Raw genomic sequence first — 25,883 nt, 5'->3', positions numbered from 1 at the left:
TCATCTCGCCCCGGAATTTCGAAAAGTGAAGACGGCTCGCCCCAAGCCGTGGATAGCTCGCCCCCAAAGTGTGGATATCTCGCTCCACAGCGTGGATATCTCGCCCCAAAGCATTAGGCATAAGCTAAGTGTAAAATAATTATGGCTGTGAGCCTGCCAAAGTTTGAGATTTAAGATCATGATAGAACCAACAAACTATCTACTCAGTCAGAACTTTTACAGTTCAGGCCCGGGCCGGCCTAGTGGACCAGGGGCACCTATGCTGCTAATCCGAGTTAGAGTCCCGATCCCGACGACCCTTGCTGCGTATCACCCCCCCCCCCCACACACACACACACACACACACACATGCACACACAAATAAAAAATGCAGTTCTAGTTGATTATAACTGTATTAAACACCACAGCAGAAAGATGACTTAGTACAAAAATGTTTATTGTATTGAAAATCGATAAGGCATAAATAAGTCAGTCACAGGTGGTATTTAGAGAACAATAGAAAAACATCATCATTTGGCATTATTGGCAAGTAAAAAACAAACAAAACTCTCACAGCAGTCAACAGAAAATAATCATTGAATAAAATAACAGCCACAACATGCAAACACACACACACACACACACGCAAACAAATGCACTCACAATATCACATTACATAACATCACACACATGAACACAAAGGAAAAGTCTTATGGAAGTACAGTCTTACAGTCAGCCAGCTAGGTCAAATTAAATGGGTCAGCCTCATAAAATAAAATGTAATTCACCAATAGTGGGGTAGCCTACTCAGTCATCCAGCTGGGACGTAGTAATCAGTCTTCAGATATCCATGAACACATCAGTCAGCAAGATTGGTCTTGCTCTTGATTTAAACTGCTCATCATTCCTTGACCTCAACTGATCGGTGGACCTGACTAGTTTATAGTGCATCACAGGACATTTCTTTGTAAAGCATGATTTTAACCACATTGTTGATCTTAGAAGTTATATTGGTTATGGTGAGAGACTGAGGTGAGTTCACCACACATCTTCAGACAGTGAGTATGTCAACTGCTACAGTACAGTATTGTAATTGTGTGAAATAGTGGGGAGGAATAATTCTCAGCATACATTACATATTTGTAGTATTAATAAATATCAAATACACTGTTTTGGAAATGCAGGGTGACCCCTCCACAATTTTACGATATAGGCTAGATGTAATACAAATTTGAATGAGGTGATGAGTGGAATTTGCCTTTTGAGATGTGACATAATGAGTGCTTAATTAAACTTCTTATACACTTAGGGAACAGGTCATGTTATATTCAAAATGAACCCAAAGAAGCACTCCTATTTTATCTTGTTTTACACTTGAATCATTAGTTTCAGCCTAAATCTTTTAAGTATCTTCTGCTATAATCAAGTAATAATTAAGTTTTCTTTTTACTTCAGTGGATATTTGAAATACACTGACTTGGACAATTACAAACAGGAACAAAACCTACACTGGACTGTACCACATATTTAGTAGTGTTGAATGTTCCAGTCTGCTCAGTGCTGTTGTATATTCTCCCTTCATTCATGGCAATAATTTGTGCATTTTCCATCCAATCTCCACAGATCCACAAAAATAAAATCAAGGGAAAAGGGAAAAAAGGTAGATAGAGTGCGAACAGATTCTCTAATAACTTTCATGTACCACACATTCACCATGGAAAAATAAAAAGGATCTGTACTGAGTAGGACGATGTGAATTGCATTGTAACCTAAAATACTGTAGATTGTTTACTGTTCCTCCAAACCATAGAGGGACAGTAACATGCAGTGGGTATTCACATCTATATCTGTCTGCTTTGACCAAAAAACGTTGCATTGGAGTTTGTCAGATTTCACTCTCGTAGGTGTGCATGTAGGTCTTGAGGGAGAGGATCTCAGGGTAGCTCCGTGTGGTTCTGCGGTAGAAATCCAGGCCTGTCAGAATCTCCACGTCTCGGACCCGAGCTGTATGCATCTTCATCAGATCCTCCACCCAGCGGGATTCTTCCTCAGAACTCTACATGGTAAAGTTGAAAGTAAAGTTGCATTTATTACTCAAGGACACGTTGACACTAACTCTAAGGATCAAACTTGGAACCTTGCGGTCCCCATCCGGCCGCTCTACTGGCCACTCTACCCTGAGCCACTGTCACACCTACAGTATAGAGTACTGTAAGCAATTTGAGCTCATACTCACGTTGCAGGTCTCCTCATTGTCTGGCCTGTGTGGTAGAATAAAGGCAGAGCTGCTCAGGGGACCAGTACAGGAGTCAGCAGGCTGGGTGAAGTCTAGGCAACTGGTCAACACCACAAAGTAATGGGTGGGGATGGGTATCGTACCACTTGCATACCTAAAGTACAGAAACATCTAAAGGTGAGGCATATCCACGTATTGGTAAGTAGGATGAATATCGAGAACATCATGAAAACGGTGTGGGAAAAAGTACGGTATGGTGTGTATATTAAAAGCCTGCACTTGCTCATGGCAATGCATCTATGTTGTATCTATGTTGTGGGATTCTGCTTAGGAATTTATGCCACTAGGTGCGATCAATGTTCTATACACAATATGATACTGTGGGGTTATTTGCTTGTTTTCAAGCTACTAGGTGGTATTAAATATTTTACCATGTGGACAAAATTTCAGTGATTTCAGTTTATATTGAATAATGCATTTGCACAAAAAATATATACAGGATATGTAGATATGCATAAACTAAAGCCTAATTTATACTTTTTTGTGCGTGTGAGTGTCTCACCAAACCTTGCAATCCATTTTTATTCTTTTTAGGCGGCGAGCAACACCATCCAAATGACAAAGAATAAATGAGGGTTCATTCTTACTGTTTTATCTTCTCAGTTGAGTCCCTGAGGCCGTCATAATCATAGTCAAATATAGGACCAATAATTATATTCACTCCGTTTCTCTCACTGGCAAACCTCTTCACCAGAGCCCTCTGTAAGTAACCCCATATCCCTAAAACATATACAAAAAGAGCAGAAGAGACAACGTGTATATCTGAGACACAATATTCCAAGTATTATAGGATCATAAAACACAAATTCTTATTGTGCAGATTTGTCAAAGCATATGAAAAGTGATATTCTAATAGAACTCTTTATGGCAAAACTAGTAACATCTACAATGTATGGCATTTTTGTGTGATTTGTTGGAGTGTAGTGTACAAATCACATACAGTATATCTAATCCCAAAGAGGATAATTGAAACAACCAAATATGACATCCCCATTAAACAGACTTACTTTTGAATGCAGGATACATGGGGACTGTGTTTGTGATAAGGACAGCATCATATTTCCCATCCATGGTTGAGGACAACTCTGTCAACATGGAAAATAAAACAACTAAAATAGGACTAAAGTGCAACTATATAATTCACACTCATGAACCCACTGGACTCTAGACAAAATTACTTTTTGGGACCCAGACATGTGAATGGATTAAGCCTGATAAATAATGCTTACCGTAGACTTGCAGTAACTTGAAGTAAAGGTGAACTTTGAAAGGACTGTCACTGAAAAGTGTACCAGTGGGTCTAGAGTAAACTTACGTGGTGGGTACAGGAAAGCATAGGTGATTTGTTTGTCTGCTCTGTAATTGGTACAGGACTGGCTGAAGGCTGGAGGTACACGAAGATCTGGTCTCACACAGTTAGAGAGGGCCTCAGGCAGCTGTGACACTTCTACCTGGGGACCACACAACACAAACTAAATTAATGCAACATGCAAACATCTCTTGTTCTGCATCTTTCTGTTCGATTATATAACGTTAACCATGACCTTGACTTTTGACCTTATCAACGTGAACTTAGGCAGCCTAGAGAAATATCTACACAGTCTTCTTAAGCTCCAAAAAGTTATTACAGACAGACAGATCACAACGTTTGAACCTACATGAGGTCCTTGTCAGGTGCGATGAGCCTACTGCCTACTGATCATTACCACCAGTTACCACCAGTGTGTGCACGTGCGCACACGCACACACACATTGTAGTTTCTATTCCTGAGGCATAGCTTTGGTTTTATATCATATTGCTCATCTATACCATCCTTAAAGGCAACATCAGCCCATGGTTGAAATTGTCTTAGAACAACATAGGAGATAAAACGTACCTGTCTGCTGACTGTGTATGAGGTCCAAAGCGGCATGAAGAGAGCTTCACTGTAGCCACTGATGTAGTCACCATGATGGAGGATGAAATATTTACTACGATACAAAACAGCAGGTCGACCATATGGCAGATTTCTGCTATCTGGGAAAGCCGGACCATAGGAAGGATGGAAGAAGAGAATGTAACAAGACAAATTTCGAACCTATTGTAAAATAACATACAGCAACATTCTGAAAAGAAAAACCCTAGATTTGTTTTCTTTTTTTCAAGTGAGAATATTTTAAAATGTATGAAAAGTGTGCTCACATGTGTATACAAATGTTGCATTCTCTTGACATAGCGGAAGTCAAGATGGTTTTGAAATCTGATCAAATGAAATCTGTCTATATGGTTTTAGGTCATACCATGGGCAATATTTATTATTAGTTTTATTTCCATATTGACTGACCATCCATGGGGGACTAATCCTCAAGAGTTAGGATGTGTAGTACAATTCAGTAAAGGACTGTTTAATGTGTTTTACATTTTTTGTTTTTTTATGCAATTATTTTAAATAGATGTAAAAAATGTCACCTCATTCTCTGGTTTATAATAATATTACAATTAAATAATACCCAAATTATCGTTGTGTTAATATTTTAAAACATCACACTTTAACATGATCAAACTGACCATCAATAGCTTGCCTCAGTCGCTGGTTTAGCTCCTCCACTTTGTTCTGTAAGAGACAGAGCCAGAGTGACTCCAGGTTATAGCCTCGTACAAGGGTCACTTTCAAACCTCTCTGGCCCCTACTTTTTACACGCAACTGCAAAAAGATTGGAGATTGAAACAATCTCTTGCCAGAGATCCACATGGGAATCACACAGTATCCCTGCAGAGGTAAAGTGAATCATTCAGCTGAACACAATAAAATCCTCAGTGTTTAATTTAACTCAGAGTGGAAAGGAAATGACCCAAAAGGGTAATTTATTTTTATACTTTTAGAATTAAATAAACACTCCAGATTTTGCAATGCAGGGCTGGGCTCAGTTCACTTTCAACTCAACTCAGGTGATTCAAGAACTGCATGATATATCAATTTAAAAGCACGACTGAGAATGAAAGCTTTGTCATTAGCCAATCATCTGCAAGTGTTACTTAAGTTATGACTGGAATTAACTGAAAGTGATATGATTCCAGCTCTGCCACAGAAAGCAAGGATATACTATAAATTAAACAGATAGGGTTATTGCAGCAGTTTAGGGATACTGGTTAGAATGCAACATAGCACCAGTCAGTCAATGGCACCTATATGCATTCAATGTAAAACAACAAAAATGACATGCACACACGCATGCACGCGCGCACACACACACACACACACACACACACACACACACGGATTTGATTAATAGTGGGTGGCATGCAAATCATTTTATCTGGGTCTTTTATCTACAGGTCTGCTCTGTAAATTATTTATGTGGCATAAGAAATAAATGATAATTATCATTGTGGTTGTTTGCTTTGGTGTGCTTTAAACTGAATGTTTGAAAAGCGGATCTCTAGTCAGCCCTTGGATTTCTTTCTTTCCCTTTCTTACTGAGCAAACCTTGCGAGACAAAAAACAGTTTAAAATATTTAAACAGCATGAGAAGCATTGATTTAACTTCCCATGCAAAATACTTTTCTGCTTTGGTGGGACATTCCCATATTTCTTCCCCATGCGTTTCAGCACAGTCAGTAACCACTGGTATTCAAGTGCGTGAATTTACTTCTCGAATGATCACGGAATGAAATGATATCTTCTAGGTATGTGTGTGCATACTGTATGTTGTGCATGTTATTATGTTATTATTTTAATTTTATTTTTGTTATATATAATTAAGTTTTTTTTCCAGAATAAGAAAAAGAAAAAAACTAAGAATGTTTTGTATGAAAAAAAAAGAAAACTAATAAACTAAACTAAACCATGTATACCGAGTATCCAGTATAAATTATCTTTTGTATAAAACCTTTACCAGTGATATGCAGTATTACACTACAAAAACTAAACGAAACGTTGCTTGTGAAATGTGAATAAGCTATAGCAATGTCTTGGAATAATTCTTAACAATTAATATTGTTATCCAAGAATGATGATCTCAGTTCCAATATAAATTTGGGGAAATTGTAAAACAATTAAGGTATGATCATGATCTTCATTCATGTATATGTATGCTAACTTAGCAATATAATATCTGACATATACATCTGTGTTTCATTACATACATTATGTACTTTTAATTTACTTTTGTGTAAATAATAAATAAATGCGTCATTAATTCATGTTAAAAACTACCTTAGTTAAAGCCAGTTCATATTGGAATAATGTAATAGGTAACTCATTATAAAGTGTATTTGTTAACTACATTAGTTAACAAATAGTGACATTATTGTAAAATGTGCCACACTATGCCTATGCTATTATCAATCCATACATGGAGTGCTGCCACTCTGCATTGCCTAAACTTTTGTCCATGTATCATTATCAGCTGTTTATAGGAAAATGTGCCCAGGTCTGCCATCAAGTCATCATCAGGGCTGACCTTGTCATCACAGGTGCAGCCCAGGTCATCTGTTCCCAGGGGAGAGGCACCAGAGGGCATGGGCCTAGAAACCTCTTCTGGCATGGTGGGTCTGTAGGTTGGGATTCTCAGTAGGTGGTTCAGACTGCCGTGGGTTCCGTTGTTGGGGGCTGGCTTCAGACCCAGCAGATCTTAGATGAAGTGAAATACATTCATGTCAGTCATATAAATTACTCAAACAGTGTAAAAGAGATACATAGCTCAAATTATAATGGTACTTACTGTACTGTGGGTTTGGTTTCATTCACACAGACATATTTAAGTTAAAAGCTAACACAGTCAGTAACCTTCAGATTAATAATTTAACTCATACATGAGGAAACATATCTTACCACACATAACGTTGTAAAGCTCAACGTTTTCAAAGGCAGGAACTTTTGTCTTGAACTTAAATGAAGGTCCATATCCTAAGAAAATAGTCTGAAAATAAAAGATGGCTAATGTGTTCACTGATGTATTGCCACAGTGGAGTAATGAATCTGTGCTGGGAAACTGCAGGAATAGCTTTGTTATACAGTAAGTACTGGTAAAAAACAAACCTCCAGTTTAATAGAACTCAGGCCATTGTATCATCTTGTAACCTTTTGCATACTTATTCCATAAGCGTTTTGAACGAGACATACTGTAGGTATGGAGTATGGACGTCTACTGTATTTACCTCATTAAAACACAGGATCAATCACTTTAACCGTATATTTGTTACATCTACTCTGTTGCATTTAAAAATGTAAAGCCTAATTTATGCTTTAGCCAACAAGTGTCTCAGAAGCAAAAATGATTTGGAAGTACCTGCATGCTGCTAATCTTATTGTCGTAACCATGGTCACCAGATCGACACATCCTCTTCCCTTCAGGAACCTTTCTGTACAACAGAAACAATTGACCTCTTATATAAAATTCTTAACATTGAGTATCTGTGAGCAAATCTACACTAGTTTCATTATCACATTTAAACCGGTGTCAGTAAGGCGTTCCAACATCTTGACACTTGAAGATGTAAAATTATTGTATTGAGCTTAAACAGTTAGAGAACAGCGTGGCTCCAATGTGGGTCTTGCATTTGATGTCGTTTACGACATATTTATAGCACTGTTTCCCAAACAGTGGCTTGGGACCCATTTGTGGGTCACGGACCAATTTATATGGAGGTACTTCTGTGGCACTGAGGGGTCCAGCGCCTTGCAGAGCCACACCATGAAAATACACTTGTAGTTATGGTATGGAAGGATGTACTGTATGGCATGGAAGGTATGGAATCATTTTAAAGGTTTGGTATGTAATGCTGTTAATCTCTGGTATTTTGCAGGAATTCACGTCCTTCAGCCCTCAGGCCAAAACAACCATGCCTTCACACAACTCTCGCCACAGTTCTCTAATTGAAAAGCAGGCAGATTTTATTAAGTGTCCATTAAAACACTACATCCAGTGATGCACGTTTAGTGTGTGCGTGTGTCTCCATGCGTGTGTGTGTGTGTGTGTGTGTGTGTGTGTGTGTGTGTGTGTGTGTGTGTGTGTGTGTGTGTGCGCGTGCGTGCGTGCGTGCACCCGCGGACATGCACAAGTGGGTGGGTGGGTGGGTGGGAAAGTGAGTGTGTGTGTGTGTGTGTGTGTGTGTGTGTGTGTGTGTGTGTGTGTGTGTGTGAGTGCCCAGGGGGTAAAGCCACAAGCATGTAGACTATGTAAATCACTAGCTGACGAGGGAGCGTAGAGGACAGGACAAGTTTCCCATTTACTGTGGTTATTTAGTTGGTTTGGGATTTACGTAGACGTTCATGTCTGTGTGAGTCAGTGTGTGTGTGTGTGTGTGTGTGTATCCTCTTAACATTCAGCTCATAGCAGCATCGACTAGCCTATCTGTATTTCACTTACAGTGAAACCTCAAAGATTTCTTTCATTTAGTAAAAGAACTTGCTCTTTATATCAATGAACTCACACGTGGATGCATTTTTGCAATATAAAACACCCAGCATCTCACTCACTCGCGTGCACACGCACACGCACACGCACACACGCACGCACGCACGCACGCACGCACGCACACACACGCACGCACGCACACACACACACACACACACGCACGCACACGACAGGTTTTTATTTTAGATGTACAATTCACTCAAATATCTGAAGAGAGATAGGACTGTAGCCTACCTACGTATGTAGTAACTGTGTTTTTAACACTACCCAGATTGATGAAATGCCTGATGTGTTAAAAAACTAAATACAGATAAAACGATATACGATTTATATCCTGATAAAATGGCAAACTGAAAAAGGCCAAACTGCACCTTTGCACTTCCTGTTTGGATGATGTCACTGTACCTGGCAACTTGCCACTTCCTTTCAACCAACAGGTGAATGTCTTCAATGCGTCGGTTGTTGGCATAATGCAGTCTCTTTGGTAGGTGTTGCTTCAGGTATGCTTTAAAATGCTGCTCTGGTCTCCTACACTGTAAATTAAAAAACAAAAAACTAATGTGGGGTCCTGTCATCATAACAAAGTAAAGGTCCTTGCATACTCGAAAAAACAATACGAAAATTCACAATTAGACATACTGTATTACACAACTATATTACTTTGCAGGGGGGGCACGCGCGCACGCACGCACGCGCGCACGCACGCACGCACGCACGCACGCACGCACGCACACACACACACACACACACACACACACACACACACACACACACACACACACACACACACACACACACACACACACACACACACACACACACACACACACACACACACACACACACACACACACACACACACACACACACACACACACACACACACACACACACACACACACACACACACACACACACTTAAATACTTACTGTTAGATTTCCAACAACAGCTTTTGGGTCATCTGCAAAAATAAAAAAAGATATGTCCAGGCCATTGAAAAGTGTTTTAGCAAAACATTGGTGCATTTAAAACAACATTTCAACATTTAACCTGGAAATGCAACTATTAAAGTTTCACTGTATGTGATGAAAAACAAGGACAGAAATCTAACGATACAGTACGATGTAGGTGTTCTGTACTATTTCCAGTTCTATTGTGGATGTTCCATATCGCATATTGTGTAGAACCAAATAGGCATATTGTGACACAAAATGTCTCTTTTCAGACATGTTCCAGTCATAGGTGGAGAGTGGTAGCGCAAATAATTATTCAAACAATTAAATTGTTCAAGTCTTAAATGCTGTGATTTCCTTCACTCCACCAGTCTTACATTTAGGGTTGTTGTGATATCTGGAGCGTATTCTGCCTAAAGGCCCAGGGATGAGGATGATGTCATCAATGTTGGACATGTAGTTACTGAGGAACTCTGTCCTTTCATTGCTGATCTCCTCCATACCTACAGATATGAAGGAAGGTGAGTGTGTGCATACCGTCATGTATATCACCTTTAATAGCCCGTTTAATTTGATTAGATAATTCCACCCACTGCTCGATACCTGGTGCAAACTTCTGATAGGACAATAAAGTTGAGTTGAGTCAAGTTGTGTGTGTGTGTGTGTGTGTGTGTGTGTGTGTGTGTGTGTGTGTGTGTGTGTGTGTGTGTGTGTGTGTGTGTGTGTGTGTGTGTATGTGTGTGTGTCAATACCATGGTCGCCCACCATGATGATGTTGACGCATCGGTGCAGATTCATCTGTTTGAGGCCATCCATCAGTTGGCCAACAATCCTATCAAGCATCCTTAGAGGGTTGTTCATCTGAAACAGAACGTTTTGGATCCGTTTTTACTTGTTCCATTGAGGGATTATGTTACATCTCCCCACACACAGCAGTAAACCATGAAAACAGATCTAGTCCACCAACCAACACCAAGCCTACTGCCATGTTATAACCATCAATAAAACCACTGTTATCAATACGAGAGTTGTTCTGATTGAGTAATCAATGAGTCATGTTATGGCAGAAGAAAAAAAGGGTCATTATGAATATATTTATGATGTACTTTATTTATTTAATTATATTTTTACTGCAATACAAGCCAAAAAACATGCATGGTGTTTGTGGTAGTGATTCATTGGTTTAGGCCAGGGCTTCTCATGTACGTTGTTGATCTGGTTAATGTACGGTGTGCTTTAACAAAACACACAAACACACTATACTCACCTCCTGACTCATGGGCCCCAATTTGTGTCCGTATGTGTCCGGCTGCTCATTGTGCATGGCATAGATATAAGGCCTGAAATGGAAAGAGTCACCGTTTCACAGTAGTTTCCAGAGCGAGTGAGTGAGTGAATGAATATAGGGGTGAGTGGGTGAGTGAGTGAGTGAATGAATATAGGGGTGAGTGGGTGAGTGAGTGAGTGAGTGAGTGAGTGAGTGAGTGAATTAATTAAAGAACATAAACTCACTGCTTTCCATCAGGAAGGTGAAGCCACTGCAACATGGTCAGTATCCTCCTCTGCAAAGGGATGGCACTAGAACACACACATGCATGTGCACGCACACACGCACACGCACACGCGCACACGCACACACGCACACACACACACGCACACACACACACACACACACACACACACACACACACACACACACACACACGGTGGATGACTTCATTCATGTGTATTGATAATGCTTCAAACATTGCAGAAACTCACAAATGAACGAATGACAATGAATTTTAGACCCAAAACTGGCAAATAGACTCCATTGTGCCCTTGAGTCATTTTGGGGGAAATACTGAATGTATACATTGAACACTGAGGGTTTGAATATCTAGGATGTAACATGTTTTAAAGCCCCCAGATATTAGGCCATGGATCTCCATTTGACACCATTTTATGTCTGGGACCCCAAAAAGTTACAATGTAATTTATCAGAGAATATACAATATACAATGCAATTCATCAGAGAATAAACAATATACAATGCAAAATTATCTTGGCGTGACAGACTCTGGGTCCATTTGGATCATAACTATAAATCACTTACTGTTACCCTTTTAGCATAGCTTTTGTTGTATTTCTGCACTGTTTTCAAACGTTTAAATAAAGTATTCAATCAATCAATCAAACTCAAGGACCCCCGGGGTTCCCTGGACCCCATGCTGAGAAACCGTGTTTTATAGCACTCCCACTGGGTGAGAAAGTGTCTGGACATTACGGACGGCCCACATACTGTACTGCCTGTGCAGTGACGAGGCCACCAAGCAAGCTCCCACCTTACACTCCACAGCTGTCAACCATCAAGCCCAGGCTCAAAGACCCCGACTGGGGCTTGAGGTGTGGGGCAGCGGGGGGCAGGATGGAGGAACAAGGGGGTATGGTTACACTACTTTGAAACTCGACAGGGGGCCTCTCTCTCACTCTTTCCACCGTACTCAACACACCTAAAAACCCTCAGTGTTAATTTAACTCTGGGACTGTAAAATGAACCTGTGAAGGTCCATTCCACACGCACGCACGCACGCACATACGCACACACGCTCCTCTGTCATTCCTGTTGTCACTCTCTCTCATGCTCACTTCATTTCCCTACCTTTGTTTCTCTTAGTTTTTTTTCTGTCTTTCTCTCACATGCACCTCTGCTAGTGCCAAGCAAAAGCACTCGAAATCGCACTTTAGCCCCTGTGGTTTGAAAGAGTGGCACATCTGCGACCCTGGTTCATAGTGAAACCCTGCATAGCGTAAACAGGCCCATTTGCACAAATTGCTGTAAAAACAGCCTTGCAGCATGCCTCTCCTGAGATCTGCCTCTCACTCTATCAAAGCCGTCTCTGTGTTGATAAATGTGGGCTCCTTTGTGTTCTAAATGCTATAGATACGGAACTGTTGCAGACCGCACTGGCCTGACGGAGTGACAGAAACATGATCAGACATGTTCTAGACTAGAGAAGTTCACCACCTACTGAAACAAGCTACAGTCTGAACCACATATCATTAAAAGGCAATGCATCGACATGTGACACATTGTGAGCTTGTTGATTGTCTATTTTCGGTACTTTTGCGCAAAACTATCCCATTCTCTGCATTGATAAACACAAATTATCATAAAAAGGTATTTACAAAGTAAAGGTCTGCCAGATTGTATGGATTATATAATTGCTGACTGTGTAAATCTTTACAAGGATTTAGCAGGAAACCAAAGAATTTCATTCACAGAGAAGTCCAGAGAGAAGTACTGTACAGTATGAACATTATTTTGCTACAAAGAGCCTTGACATTCCTGACTTGCAGAATAGTTTTGGCACTCAGATTTGCTGACAGAATAATACGGGGAGGGAGGCACAGTAGGGGAACAATCTACTGTGTATTGTGTGTGTGTGTGTGTGTGTGTGTGTGTGTGTGTGTGTGTGTGTGTGTGTGTGTGTGTGTGTGTGTGTGTGTGTGTGTGTGTGTGTGTGTCCTTTTACTCACAACTACAACTGCGATAATAGGGATTGTACAAAAATACATATTTTACAGACATATTTTACTGAATAATGTCCTGAGAATTATCCGCTAATGATTAGTACTGTTTACTGTAGATTCAATGGAAATGTCCTCCAAGTTGGTTATCTCGCAACACCACAATACCCTGTTTAGACATCCGAGACAGGCAGACTTACACAGGCCAGAAGAAAGTGGCAGCTTTCACTCCTTGTTTGACTGATGTGATCCAGATCTGGCAATGGGAACAAAGAAAAACATTCACTTATCCCATTTCAACTTGTCAAAATGTCCTTGCTAGTTCTCCATCTTGTGATGAAACTGAAAGGAAAGATTTGAGAAGAGAAGAGAAGAGAAGAGAAGAGAAGAGAAGAGAAGAGAAGAGAAGAGAAGAGAAGAGAAGAGAAGTACTCACAGGTTGTCCTCCCCACCATCGGTGCTTAAGTTTCTCTCTGCTTCTCAGGCTGAAGGTCGCATTAAACACAGGGTCATGCATGGTGTTGCCGACGATACCATGCGACTCTGGGTAGAGACCCTGACAGACATTCAAACTAAAATTACATGTGCAATCCCATGTGAAGAGTAAGAGTACTGTAAGCAACCTGTTTTCACTGTAAGAAATCATTAAATAGCCCAACACATGTAAGAGATTTGTATCATTGCCTACAAAAGGATAAGAGATGAATATGCCCCATTCATCTGTGTGCCCCATTTATAAGGAACATGCATTTGTGGGATGAGCAGCACAGCTGAATAATTAGAATTAGAATAAGCCATCCAGAATTAATCTGGAGTTGCTGCTAATTGTGTACGGCACTCAAGGCTTTCACATGTCATATTATATTACGGCTATGGGCGTTTTAGGCACAATGCGAAGCTGAGCCGTCATGCAATGATGCTATACAACAGCCTCTGCAAATCATGGGCAACTGAAAGAGAAGAATAATGTCCCATACTGTTGCCAGAGAGTAGAGGTTGGGGAAGGTTTTGGAGGGGTAAACAGGTCTCATGTATGGAGCATGGGTACCACATGTTCCTGAGAAGACATACAGACAAAAAGAACACCTTGATCAGTAAGAGACCATTCATAAACCAAAAGCCTTCCATAGGTCTATCTACTGTATGCACACACACAGACAGCACAATATCATAATGATGATATTTCCATCTTTGTTAGAGACACTGTCATCGAAGACGGTTACAGCTAAACCACCCCTTCATCTTTGTTGATATTATTATAAAAACTATTATTCTAACTAGTATTCATATTATTATGAATTATTAATTAGTATTCATCCATCCATCCATCCATCCATCCATTCATTCATCCATTCATTCATTCATTCATCCATCCATTTAACTCATCAAGGCCATACTGAGTTTCTCGATGTTGGGGATGATGGCGGTGCCTCTCTTCATGTAAGACGCTCTGAATCCATCTACAGACAGCATGATGAGGGGGGGACGCACAAACCTACAACCACACACATCACGAGGAAATTAATAATACTTTACAACAGTAGTTCCAAAACATTGTAGCTCAAGACCCAAAAAAGGAAATCAGATGTTTGTCCAGGACCCAAACTAGTGAAAATAGCAGCTCTGCTGAGGCAATCTTTAGAACATATTTAAAAATAATAATAATAATAAATTACAAATCTTAGCAAACAGAACAACCCACAAATGGGTCTTGGCCCATTGCTAGGGAAACAGTGCTTTATAAGACAAAGTCATTTCAAGAATTCCCATTAAAAATATACAAAATATTCTGTAATCTTCATTATTTTCCTCATCTGCATACTGTACATACCTAGCAGGACATTCATGCGTCTTCATCTCCTCGCATTCATCCTGCAACCATGACGTGTCTCCTGAAAGAACATATATTATTATCCATGATAATATATCAACCATGACGTGTCTCCTGAAAGAACATATAATTATTATCCAGCGACTCAGAGAGATGAAAAGGGAGAATGAGAAGATCGAGGAGAAGGAGATCAAGGTGTGTGCATGCATGTGCGTATAATGTACACAGACTGCACACCAATGAGTGTACATTCACACATGTAGAAGAAAAATAAAACAATAACACGCTGGATTTTTGAGAAAGATGCTCTAGCAACATGACAGTAATAACTTTACTATTGTATCCTTTTGTCCAGCCTTTTACAGCATGGGTGCTGTAATGTTTTGTAGAGCGTAGTAAAGTAGAATTACAAACCTTTACATAGTGCCTTATAGTTGGTACAACAATCTCCTCTAGCCAGACAGTCTTCAGAGCAATGGCAGGCATGCTGTTCATTTCGAGTCTCCCCACAGCGCTCCTTACTGCATTCATACCCGCCCTCTGGATATTGGTAAGATCAAATCAGAAGTTCTATTAGAATAAAATATATATAGTCTGGATGTACTGTAACAAGAACCAATGCAAAGAGAGCTGTAACTGTACTCAAAAGAGACCCCTGGATATGTCCACAGTACTGAACAAATGAGAAAACTGTTGGAATAATTTTTAATAAAAATATTGTCCATTCTGAAGGTGAATGCATAAGTCCAAGTTTATTGTATAAGAGTATCAAACCTGGCCCGGGCCGGCCTAGTGGTCCAGGCACCTAGCCTGGTGATCCTGATGACTTTTAATGCGTGTCACCCCCCCATCTCTCTCTCCATTTCCTGTCACACTACTGTCTACCTAGCAATAAAGGCATTAACCCCCTTCTTATTGCGTATTGTCTCCTTTCTTGCTCCCGCCTTATCGCTGCTTGCAGCTATATTTTCTTCTTCAGATTGCAACCCGAAGGTTACTTGAAAACCTCTCCATACCACGACAGGGGGTGCCGTGCCCGGCCTTGAGTTTGATTGATTGATTGATTGAAATATGATATGAAACAGTTTGCAGAATTACAGTACATTTCAAGCACAACTCAATACAAAGAGTGGACGACCCAATAAAGCATTACACTTGTTTACAAGAGGGTCCACCTTGTTCAATTCATCAAAACATTTAGAGACGTACAAATAGACACTTCTATATAGCCAAAGAACAGAACAGAACAGGAATTCATCATAAAGTAGGTAAAAAGGGGAAAGAAACATATACAGTGAGGGGAAAAGGGGTAGGTGGTGGGGGGGGGGGGGGAACTACTTTGGTGACCTACTTCAAATTTGACACAGGTTCCACACCACCACTGGGGGTGCAGTACCCTGCCATGAGTCGGTGGGATACACCGTTGTCCAGAACCAGCACAAAAGCCTCTGCTCGGGCTCTGGACAGAACCCCTGCCCAGGCTCTGGACAGAGCCCAAATTATCCAATTGATCACACCTGATCTCCCCTAGATCTTCATATATGGAGCTGGCCTTTTCTGATGTCACAATGATGTTCTGACATCTGCATAGACTCCATATTTGAGCATGCCTGACAAAGAACTCTATATATGGGCATAAAAGGGACACAGACATAATAACTGGGGGGGGGGGGGGGATGCATTTCCAACTTGCATCGTTCCAAGTAGGCCAGTGAACAATGGGCATTGCTCTAGTGCAGGGGTGGGAAACTTTGATGATGGCGAGGGCCACTATATTTCCACACTCACTCCAGAGGGCCACATTGCATATTACTGTCGTAGCAAAAATAGCCAATCTACAAGCTCAAAACGTGTGGCAGTGTGACGCGTTTTGAGCTTGTAGATCAGCTATTTTTGCTATATTTATTATCCCGAATAATTCTTTGCAATCTTTGCATTGGAATCCTGAAAAGTAAAAATTGTATTTAATTTCAAATGCATTTAGTTATAGTTATGTTAACTTTATGAACTAAATACAAATACATTGGACATAAAAAAGACAAAAACAATTAATACTAGTAATTAGCTGAAATCAATAATATATCAATGTTCGTATATTAACCTGCGGGCCGCATTAAGTGGTGGTGGGGGCCGCATGTGGCCCCCGGCCCGCTAGTTGCCCATGTATGCTCTAGTGTAACCAATGCAATAATCATGCTGGATATGGTTAACATAGTTCCACAAAGTCGCTCTTTAGATTGTGCCGATTGGTCGGTACTGGTGCACGACACCAAGCGGCTGATCAGTGATCACCCTCTCTGTCCTTGTATCTCTCCCCTCACCTGGAGCATATAAAAGGCAGGGTATAAAGTTTTACTAGATCAATGGACTTAAACTTTTTGGTGCCAAACCACACTTTGACAATGTGCCAAAACATAATTGTAAAGGTAAACATTTGATTATAACATCACTGAACAACATGATCTTTATGCTTTTTAAATGTCACAAATCTCAGGACACACTCCACACAGCATGCTAATTTGTCCGACCATACCAGATAAGAAACATAAGAGCCTATGTTGTGTATCAATGTAATATAATCCACATGGCTTAGACTCAATAACACTTTCAATACCCGCTGTCAGAATAAAACCGACTCAGTGGCCTTGTGGTTTGTGTCCGCCCTGAGACTGGGAGGTCGGGGTTCGATCCCAAAGACTCTAAAAATGGGACCCAGTGCCTCCTGCTCAGCATCAAGGGTTGGATTGGGGGTAAATCCCTGCAACATACTAGCGTCATGTCCAGGGGGGGTGTACTTGTACATCAAGCTGCCTCACGCTACAGACACAGGAGATATAGGCTGATGCCCTATGGGCGCTATGGCTCGGCAAGGCTGTCAGAATAAAGACCACAGTACGGCCTTGACCAAAACTGTAACAGTGTTGTTTTCAGACAGTGGGAGGATTACACCAGGAAGGTGGTAATAAGCCAAAGACCACCTAGTTTAAAAGGGGAACATTAAAAACAGACCACCAACACTGGAAGCAGCAGGGGGTGGTTTAGAGACGAGGAAGGGGCGAGAATGATTTTAGAGTGAAGCTGAGAAGCTTCAAGCTAGGCAACAAAAGAAAATCACACCCGTGTGAACTGAGTGGTCACAGAAATCACACGATGTGTTCATGATTTGCGGCATTTTGTTTGAAACCATGCACTCCTGCGAACTTTGGTAGCCAATTTTAGCCAATCAAGATGGAGTCTAAAAAAGGACCCGTTTCGTTGAATGGCTGTAGAGAGGCTGTGTACCAATTTGCGTGATGTTTGGACAAAATCTGTAGGTGTACTGTCCACTGCAGACGGACGGACATACGGACGGACGGACAGGGTGCAAAACATACTCTCTCCCCATGCCTTCGGCCTGGTGGAGACAACAAAACAGACTATATGCTACAATAAGAGACCAAGAAGTCTTCCCTTCGGGAAGAAGAAGAAGAAGAAGAAGAAGAAGAAGGAGGACAGGCAAGAAGAGAGATTATATAAAGAGAGAAGAAGTACATGAATAGCAGGTAAAACAATACCTGTCCTAAGGCAGAGCTGGTCAAAGTCAGAGCAGCAGCTGTTGTAGGTCTTACACAGGTTATCACAACGACACAGCGGTGGCTCATGTTCAATTAACTCAAAACACCTGTTCCTACAGGAGACAGTGGTATCTATGTTGGGAGATGCAGTACGAGCTGTGGAGGAGAGAAAAATTGTGCAAATTAGTACACAAATATGAACTATAAACTATGAACTTATTTTAGGGGTTCCAACGTTCCAGCCCAAAGGCATATTTATTTTTCGTCTTCTTCACAGTTTTATAAATTCCAGTGAGGTGGAAAATGGTAAACATGTTTCCTTTTCACCAATCATTGGAAGTTGTATGTATTACTTGCACAACAATAAAATATATCCCCATTCCTTATTAAACCTTAAAGTTCCAAATGTTCAAAACAATGTTTTGACATCTCCTTTTGATCAATGAACTTCAAAAGGACATGACTGATTTTTCAGAGTTTAACCAGTAGGCCTATATCATCAACAGGTACAGTAGGCTACAAGGATTTATTTGATGAAGAATTCTTAATTCTTAAACATTTTAATTCAGGATTGAATTAAACAAATTCTGATTAATTCCTAGGCTCATGAAAACACTGTAGTGCTGTTGTCCATCCGAAGTCCGAAATGTGCACATTATGGCAACTGCAACCCATTTTGGTTTCTGGCCCCTAGTTTGAGAAGCCCTCTAACTGAAATTCTAACTGATGCTGTCCTGCAGATCCAAGAGAGACAGAAAGAAGTTTAACTGTTACATTCATAACAAGATGTTCCTTGTCCACTCGCTCATGAGAAAAAATATAGTAGGTAGCAGAAACATCCAAGCCATGCCAAGTGTGTGTGTGTGTGTGTGTGTGTGTGTGTGTGTGTGTGTGTGTGTGTGTGTGTGTGTGTGTGTGTGTGTGTGTGTGTGTGTGTGTGTGTGTGTGTGTGTGTGTGTGTGTGTGTGTGTGTGCGTGCGTGCGTGTGCCTGCGTGCGTGCGTACATATGTACTGTCCGAATAATTTAGGTGTAAATCTCCAAAATGATTCTGTCTGCCAAGCCATGTAGCCACAGTAGTGTACTATCTGTGTGCAACTGCCATGCACCCTTTAGTGTCACTTTTACTCTGGTTGTGTTCCAGTGAGTTTGGAGACTTTGGACAACAAATAAACAGATACAACTCATTGGTACTTGGCCCAATGTGTGCACAGAAAATGTATTCTCAGCTGGATAGGTTAAAAAACCTGTCGCTGGAGTTCAAACGACAGAAAAGGTTGCAGTTATCATCCACAGCCGTGGCAATTTTTTGGCACAGAATTCTCCTTCCCATGAAAGCTAAAGTTTTTTGTACTGACAAGGTCAGAAAGTCTGAAGCAGAAAATGGGCTCAAATGCTCTCTTAATATTGACTCAAGGTAGAGCTGGGCAAACACATACTCTCTCTCTCTCTCTCTCTCTCTCTCTAAAAAACAACAACTCACAGACTGCCCAATCACGGCGACGCAGGGTCACACTGATCCGTTGTTTTTCACCTTACTTGCTCATTCTATATGCACTGGCAGACACTTCAGATAGAGAATACATATGTAAACAAACAATACGTTGACTCAAAGCATTGCCATAGAGCTGCCGGTATGGAATGTTAGTTAAATTAAAACGCATGTAGCCCATGTTTAGAAGAGTTAGACTGAGACTTCATCAGCGGTGGGTTTATGTCACTCCAGTTGATGTCAGGTGTGATTGATTGCTCTCGAGTCTCATGTTGGTTTCAAGATTTAGTCTGTTGAACAAAAAAAACTAAGGTTGTTTTCCACGTCTGGCAAGCGCGGGGGAGGTAGGTTCAGGCAAGTCCCAATGCACAGTATGCCAAAGTACATTAAAATGTGTCCAAGGTACACTACGAATTGCTTGTGCCGAGCCGTTTTGGAAACTAAAGAGCAAATGTATGTTTTTTTTCTGTTCTTACTTGCTGATGCCATGTCTAATGTTAAATGAGTGTTGAACAAAGTTATGAATCTTCCTGCCACACACTTGATGAATATGCATAAGAAACACTGAGGGTATAAATTGTGTATAAGTCATGTATGTGTAGTTGCCATTGTTATTAACTCTACAGTTAATTTGTTATAAACTGTAAAGTTAATAACAAATAATCAAAATAGTCAATGGCATTAAAGGAGAACTTCTTCCATTTTCAACTTTATCTTACTATAATTGATCCTTACACCAATACTCATAAGATACCACTTTAATTTAGTCATTATGACAAGTGATTCCTCCCTTCACACTTTTTCTGCCTTTATTCATAGAGATAGTAGACTACCAGGAAATGGGGAGAGAGAGTTGCAGCAAAGGGATCGGGAGTCGGACCGCAACACGCTGTTAGGCAGCATTAGCAGCCTTGGTGTCGAGCCGGCTACGCCAGCCGTCCGGGCCCCTCACACATTTGTGTGTTGTCACTGCTGTTGTATCCTACTGGCTCACCTTCCCACCGGGAGGACATAAAGCCTCCGTTCTACTCCGACCAACACTCCTTGACAGCCAGGTACTACTCCAGTCCGTAGGGGTGCGTGCAGTGACAAATATCACACTCCATGCCTGGCTTCCCTCACACGAACATTGGCAAATTCGTACAGACACTTGACTAAACCAGCTGCACCATGGTGGATTCGAACCCTCAGACTATGTGGTGGATTCAAACCCCCAGACTCCATGGTGGTAGCACTTCGGCACTCAAGCGCAGAGCATGATGGCACAATTTCTGTCTACTAACTCATTGGTGGACTATGCAAACTTGCCTACCAGTGACATCATCCGTGGGGTTTCCAAGCTAATAGCAATTGCAGCCTTTCACTTTCTGGAAAGCTAGCATGTTCTAATAGAAGACATTGTTCTGGCATTCTTTTTTTTAAATGATGTCACTGGTAGCCACCATTCATGTCACTGTCATATAGTGATTAGTTTCAATGTAAGGATATTCTACTGTTAGACGGATGATAGGTCCTTAGTTTACTTCCTAGTAAAATAGTTTACTATTTCTATGCTTTGATGTATTAATTACTGTGTTGTATTTGCTTATTGTAAGTAGTCACACAGGGCTCCCCTCAGACAAAGACTGAACAGACAGAAATGGTGGCATCTTATGAGCATTAGTGAGGACCAATTCTGTGAAAATAGGTTTAAAAGGGTGAAATTGTCCTTTAACTGTAAAGGTCAAACTCGAAAAATATGAATTCCCCTGAAATATGGCGTGGACCAGTTCCAAAAGAGATGAAAATGACTGCCAGAGTAGCATTGCATACGGTTCAAAATTCCCAGTAAGGTTTATTATTACACAGGAGGTCCAATAATAATATTATAAGCCTACTCACACTCTGTCCTGGCTGAAGCTCCCTCCTCTCCTGAGCGTCTGGGTCGGTCATAGACATATCCTAAAGACACATCGGAGCCACATAGGATGGACACAACCCACACCACCTGGAACATTACACTAACCCGTTAAAACCGGGAAACAGCATATCTGTGTCATTTTAGATTTTAGCTATATATGCACAGGTATACAGTAGCAAAGCAACATACAGTTTTTCAGAAAACTCTTTAGGATGTAGAACAGTGTTTTAGAAGAGTAATTCAATAGCAGATGTACAAGCTTGGCGATTCTTCTGTGAATTCCAACCAGAATGTAAAGAGGCAAATCAAAATTCAATATTGCAGAGTTGCTTACCACGGTGCAAGCTGAATTAAAGGACCACTTCACCACTTTTCAACCTATCTTCATATAATACGTCCTCACTAATAATCATGATGAAATGGCACAATTACTCAGTCTGTGTCTCATAGGAGGGCTGTGGGCAGTTCAGATGGGGAATCCAAGCTAATAGAAACTGCAGGCTTTCTAGTCCTGAAAACTTGCAATGCGAATATGGAAGCCATCGTTCTCACGATAATACAAATCTAAACATATTTTTCCTGTTTAACGATGATGTCACTGGTGGACGGGTAACTGAACTGCCCACAGCCCTCCTATGAGACACAGACCGAGTAGAACAAAATTGTGTCATTTTATCATGATTATTAGAGAGGACCTATTATATGAAGATAGGTTGAAAAGTGGTGAAGTGGTCCTTTAAAAATATATATATATGCTGCTCGAGTCACAACTCATAGCCACGATGCAGAAATGCATAATTGAGAAACCAACGTTTCGAAACAGAGGTCTCCTTCAGGGAATAAAAATGTTCTCCTAGTCACCACTATCAAGGGTCTATATGAAGTGAATTAATGTTACAAGTAAAAACTCATTGTCATTCTGCTTGAATCAAATATTATAAATCGCTACATCCAACTTGGCTTAGAGATGATGAGAATCAAGAGAAAGGCAACGCTAATGTGTTGATGACACATTGGAACCAGAATGTCAGAAACATGGGAACCAGCATGTCAGAAACATGGGAACCAGAATGTCAGAAACATGGGAACCATAATGGCAGAAACATGGGAACCAGAATGTCAGAAACATGGGAACCATAATGGCAGAAACATGGGAACCAGAATGTCAGAAACATGGGAACCAGAATGTCAGAAACATGGGAACCAGTATGTCAGAAACATGGGAACCAGAATGTCAGAAACATGGGAACCAGAATGTCAGAAACATGGGAACCAGAATGTCAGAAACATGGGAACCAGAATGTCAGAAACATGGGAACCAGTATGTCAGAAACATGGGAACCAGTATGTCAGAAACATGGGAACCAGAATGTCAGAAACATGGGAACCACACTGTCAGAAACATGGGAACCAGAATGTCAGAAACATGGGAACCACACTGTCAGAAACATGGGAACCACACTGTCAGAAACATGGGAACCACAATGTCAGAAACATGGGAACCACACTGTCAGAAACATGGGAACCAGTATGTCAGAAACATGGGAACCACACTGTCAGAAACATGGGAACCACACTGTCAGAAACATGGGAACCATAATGTCAGAAACATGGGAACCACACTGTCAGAAACATGGGAACCAGTATGTCAGAAACATGGGAACCAGTATGTCAGAAACATGGGAACCACACTGTCAGAAACATGGGAACCATAATGGCAGAAACATGGGAACCACACTGTCAGAAACATGGGAACCAGTATGTCAGAAACATGGGAACCAGTATGTCAGAAACATGGGAACCACACTGTCAGAAACATGGGAACCAGTATGTCAGAAACATGGGAACCAGTATGTCAGAAACATGGGAACCAGTATGTCAGAAAGAGGCAAATAAAAACATTCTCCTCAAAAAGTAATCACTGAACTGCACTATAGTCTATGGGCTATATAAGATAGTCTATGGGCTATCTTATCCCTTACGCCTTATCCCTAAACTTATTTGGCATTTTTTTAATTTTTTTTATAACCTTTTAAAATAGTTCAAATAGTAAAACATGGCAAATAAGTAAGGGATAAGGGTTGGTGCAAGATAGGGCCCAATAGCTATCAAGATAGGGTCCAATAGCTATCAAGATAGGGTCCAATATCTATCCATTTGGAATTTATGCTACAAATAAAAGCTCATTCTGTGTATACATCACCATTTAAACTACTATTTAAACACAGTATGGAGGTCCCTGAGACACATTTTCAGATGAGGGTCCGCACCCCAAATCAGAACACTTCAGTGGCCCTTAAAAGGTTTGATAAACCACAACCACTGGTTTAGTTAAAGGACAACTTTAGTTTTTAGGTTGTTATTAGAGAAAATAAAAGATGAGTGAAACGAAAGGAAGTAGCAAATTAAAAAGAATTAACACTCTTCTTTTACTTTCTCTAATAACCTAAAACATGAACTGTGGTTGAAAAAAACTAAAGTTGTCCTTTAAATGAGAAACGAGCGCCAGGCAACATAAAGCTTCAGTGAATGTGTTGATGCCACCTGTCTCAGAGATGGTAGCCTACACAGCAGTACACGAGATCATCTGATCAATATCACAGATTTTGATTTATAGGATATCTGTAAAATGCAATTCCAATCAGCCTACATGTATACAACTGTAATCAACGAAATTATATTTAGAATTCATAGTCCAACATTTTGTGCAAACCAATGTTCATGGTGTTGTCTTAATTGTGCAATCCAAAACTCTTAGTTATAAATAAACCTTTTAGATAATCTTCTCTTGGTCCAGGCACTCTGTTTTGAAGGTGAATTTCAAACACAAGCACAGCACAAGTCTTTGGTATGCTACAAATGACATCGCAACTTGATATGAACAGCTTTACAATTCTGAAGTCTTTAAAGCACAATGAGGGTTAACATCTTCACAACCTTCGCGCAGGCGTATGTATGTGTTGTATGTGCAATTGCGCATGTAATAACGCAAGGCAACACGGTTAAAAGGAAAGGGGGGAAAAGTAGTCCCACGTGAAAGTGCAACAGGAACTCTCGTCTTACCGTACCAGTTTCCCCAGCAACATGTTCCACTGTCAATATGAATGTATTCCAGTGCTGCAGGTCAGCTCAGGGGACTGAATGATGCTGATTCTGAACAGGAGGGCCACTAGAAGGGATAGGAGGGAGGGAGGGGGGTGAGAGAGAGAGAGAGAGAGAGAGAGAGAGAGAGAGAGAGAGAGAGAGAGAGAGAGAGAGAGAGAGAGAGATTGGCCGCTCATTGGATTGGTTGTGAGAGGAGGGTATTTATTTTCCCTGGCAAGGATTTGGTTGGTGGAGGCAAGAAGAGGGGTAATAAAGAGTAGACCAAATATATCTGCCACACATAAATGTAATAGGGGATTAAATGTTAGTAGAGGGCACTGTCACTTCTGTGTGCAAATAAGTCATCTTTAGTGCTTATTTCACTGAACTCAATGGAATGATTCATGAATTCAAGCTTAAGTGTTTGCATGTTACTGTGATATCAAACTATGCATTATAGCCCAATTGCTTACAATACACCATTAATGACAAGAGAGACAAATTATTACAGGCCTTGATGTGAGAGGTCAAGAGGTGCATAGAAAGGGGGGGGGGTCATAGATCAAAGGATTGTAGGTCACACCAGGATACTGAACCCGAAGGAGTTCACGCAGGAGGTGCACACACACACACACACACACACACACACACACAAAGCTGAAACAGATCTAGCTCATTTCCTGTTTAAATCGCTGCTAGCACTCCTGGTAAATGGACCCGACACCTATTCCTGCCGTCAGATGAAAACCTTCCCAATCCAAAACGGTGAGGTGAGCCACAGCAAAACCCTAGGCGTTAGTTTAATTGAAAGTGTAAAAAAAATGCTTGTCACTCAGAGTTAACGGGGTTGTCCAGGATTGCTTTGGACACAATACATTAGGATTA

General features: G+C 40.8%; 2 protein-coding genes across 4 annotated transcripts in view; one reads left to right on the top strand and one right to left on the bottom strand.

The window, feature by feature from the left end:
• Positions 1–25,883, top strand: part of col14a1a (collagen, type XIV, alpha 1a) — a 594,115-nt gene that overhangs the window by 278,727 nt on the left and 289,505 nt on the right. The window lies entirely within an intron of this gene.
• Positions 758–25,070, bottom strand: enpp2 (ectonucleotide pyrophosphatase/phosphodiesterase 2). 3 transcript variants are annotated; one of them, XM_083760313.1, is made up of 25 exons: positions 24,983–25,070; positions 21,896–22,001; positions 18,524–18,679; positions 15,384–15,509; positions 14,970–15,030; positions 14,536–14,633; positions 14,116–14,195; positions 13,575–13,694; positions 13,339–13,394; positions 11,141–11,206; positions 10,896–10,968; positions 10,381–10,489; positions 10,006–10,131; positions 9,605–9,636; positions 9,080–9,207; positions 7,547–7,619; positions 7,090–7,177; positions 6,719–6,888; positions 4,824–4,959; positions 4,153–4,292; positions 3,591–3,726; positions 3,283–3,360; positions 2,863–2,995; positions 2,216–2,369; positions 758–2,035 (listed from the first exon to the last, which is right to left on the bottom strand). In XM_083760313.1, the coding sequence occupies exons 1-25, from the start codon at positions 24,998–25,000 to the stop codon at positions 1,865–1,867; spliced, it is 2,634 nt and encodes an 877-aa protein (XP_083616439.1). In that variant the 5' UTR covers positions 25,001–25,070; the 3' UTR covers positions 758–1,864. The 3 variants fall into 3 exon arrangements, with proteins under 3 accessions (XP_083616439.1, XP_083616440.1, XP_083616441.1); XM_083760314.1 differs by having other exon boundaries at positions 2,216–2,315; XM_083760315.1 differs by having other exon boundaries at positions 4,824–4,869.

The sequence above is a fragment of the Protomyctophum parallelum genome (assembly GCF_964188405.1).
Source record: "Protomyctophum parallelum genome assembly, chromosome: 3".
Lineage (NCBI taxonomy): Eukaryota > Metazoa > Chordata > Actinopteri > Myctophiformes > Myctophidae > Protomyctophum > Protomyctophum parallelum.
Note: the sequence above shows the minus strand (reverse complement) of the source record. Positions and strands in the feature narration are given on the sequence as shown.

Bases quoted from the DNA above. Each gene is read 5' to 3' on its own strand.
- enpp2 (XM_083760313.1), bottom strand. The intron at 13,695-14,115 runs GTATGGGACATT...AATGTCTGTCAG, and splicing joins ACCTCTACTCTCTGGCAACA to GGTCTCTACCCAGAGTCGCA. The intron at 13,395-13,574 runs GTGAGTACTTCT...TCCCATTGCCAG, and splicing joins GATGGTGGGGAGGACAACCT to ATCTGGATCACATCAGTCAA.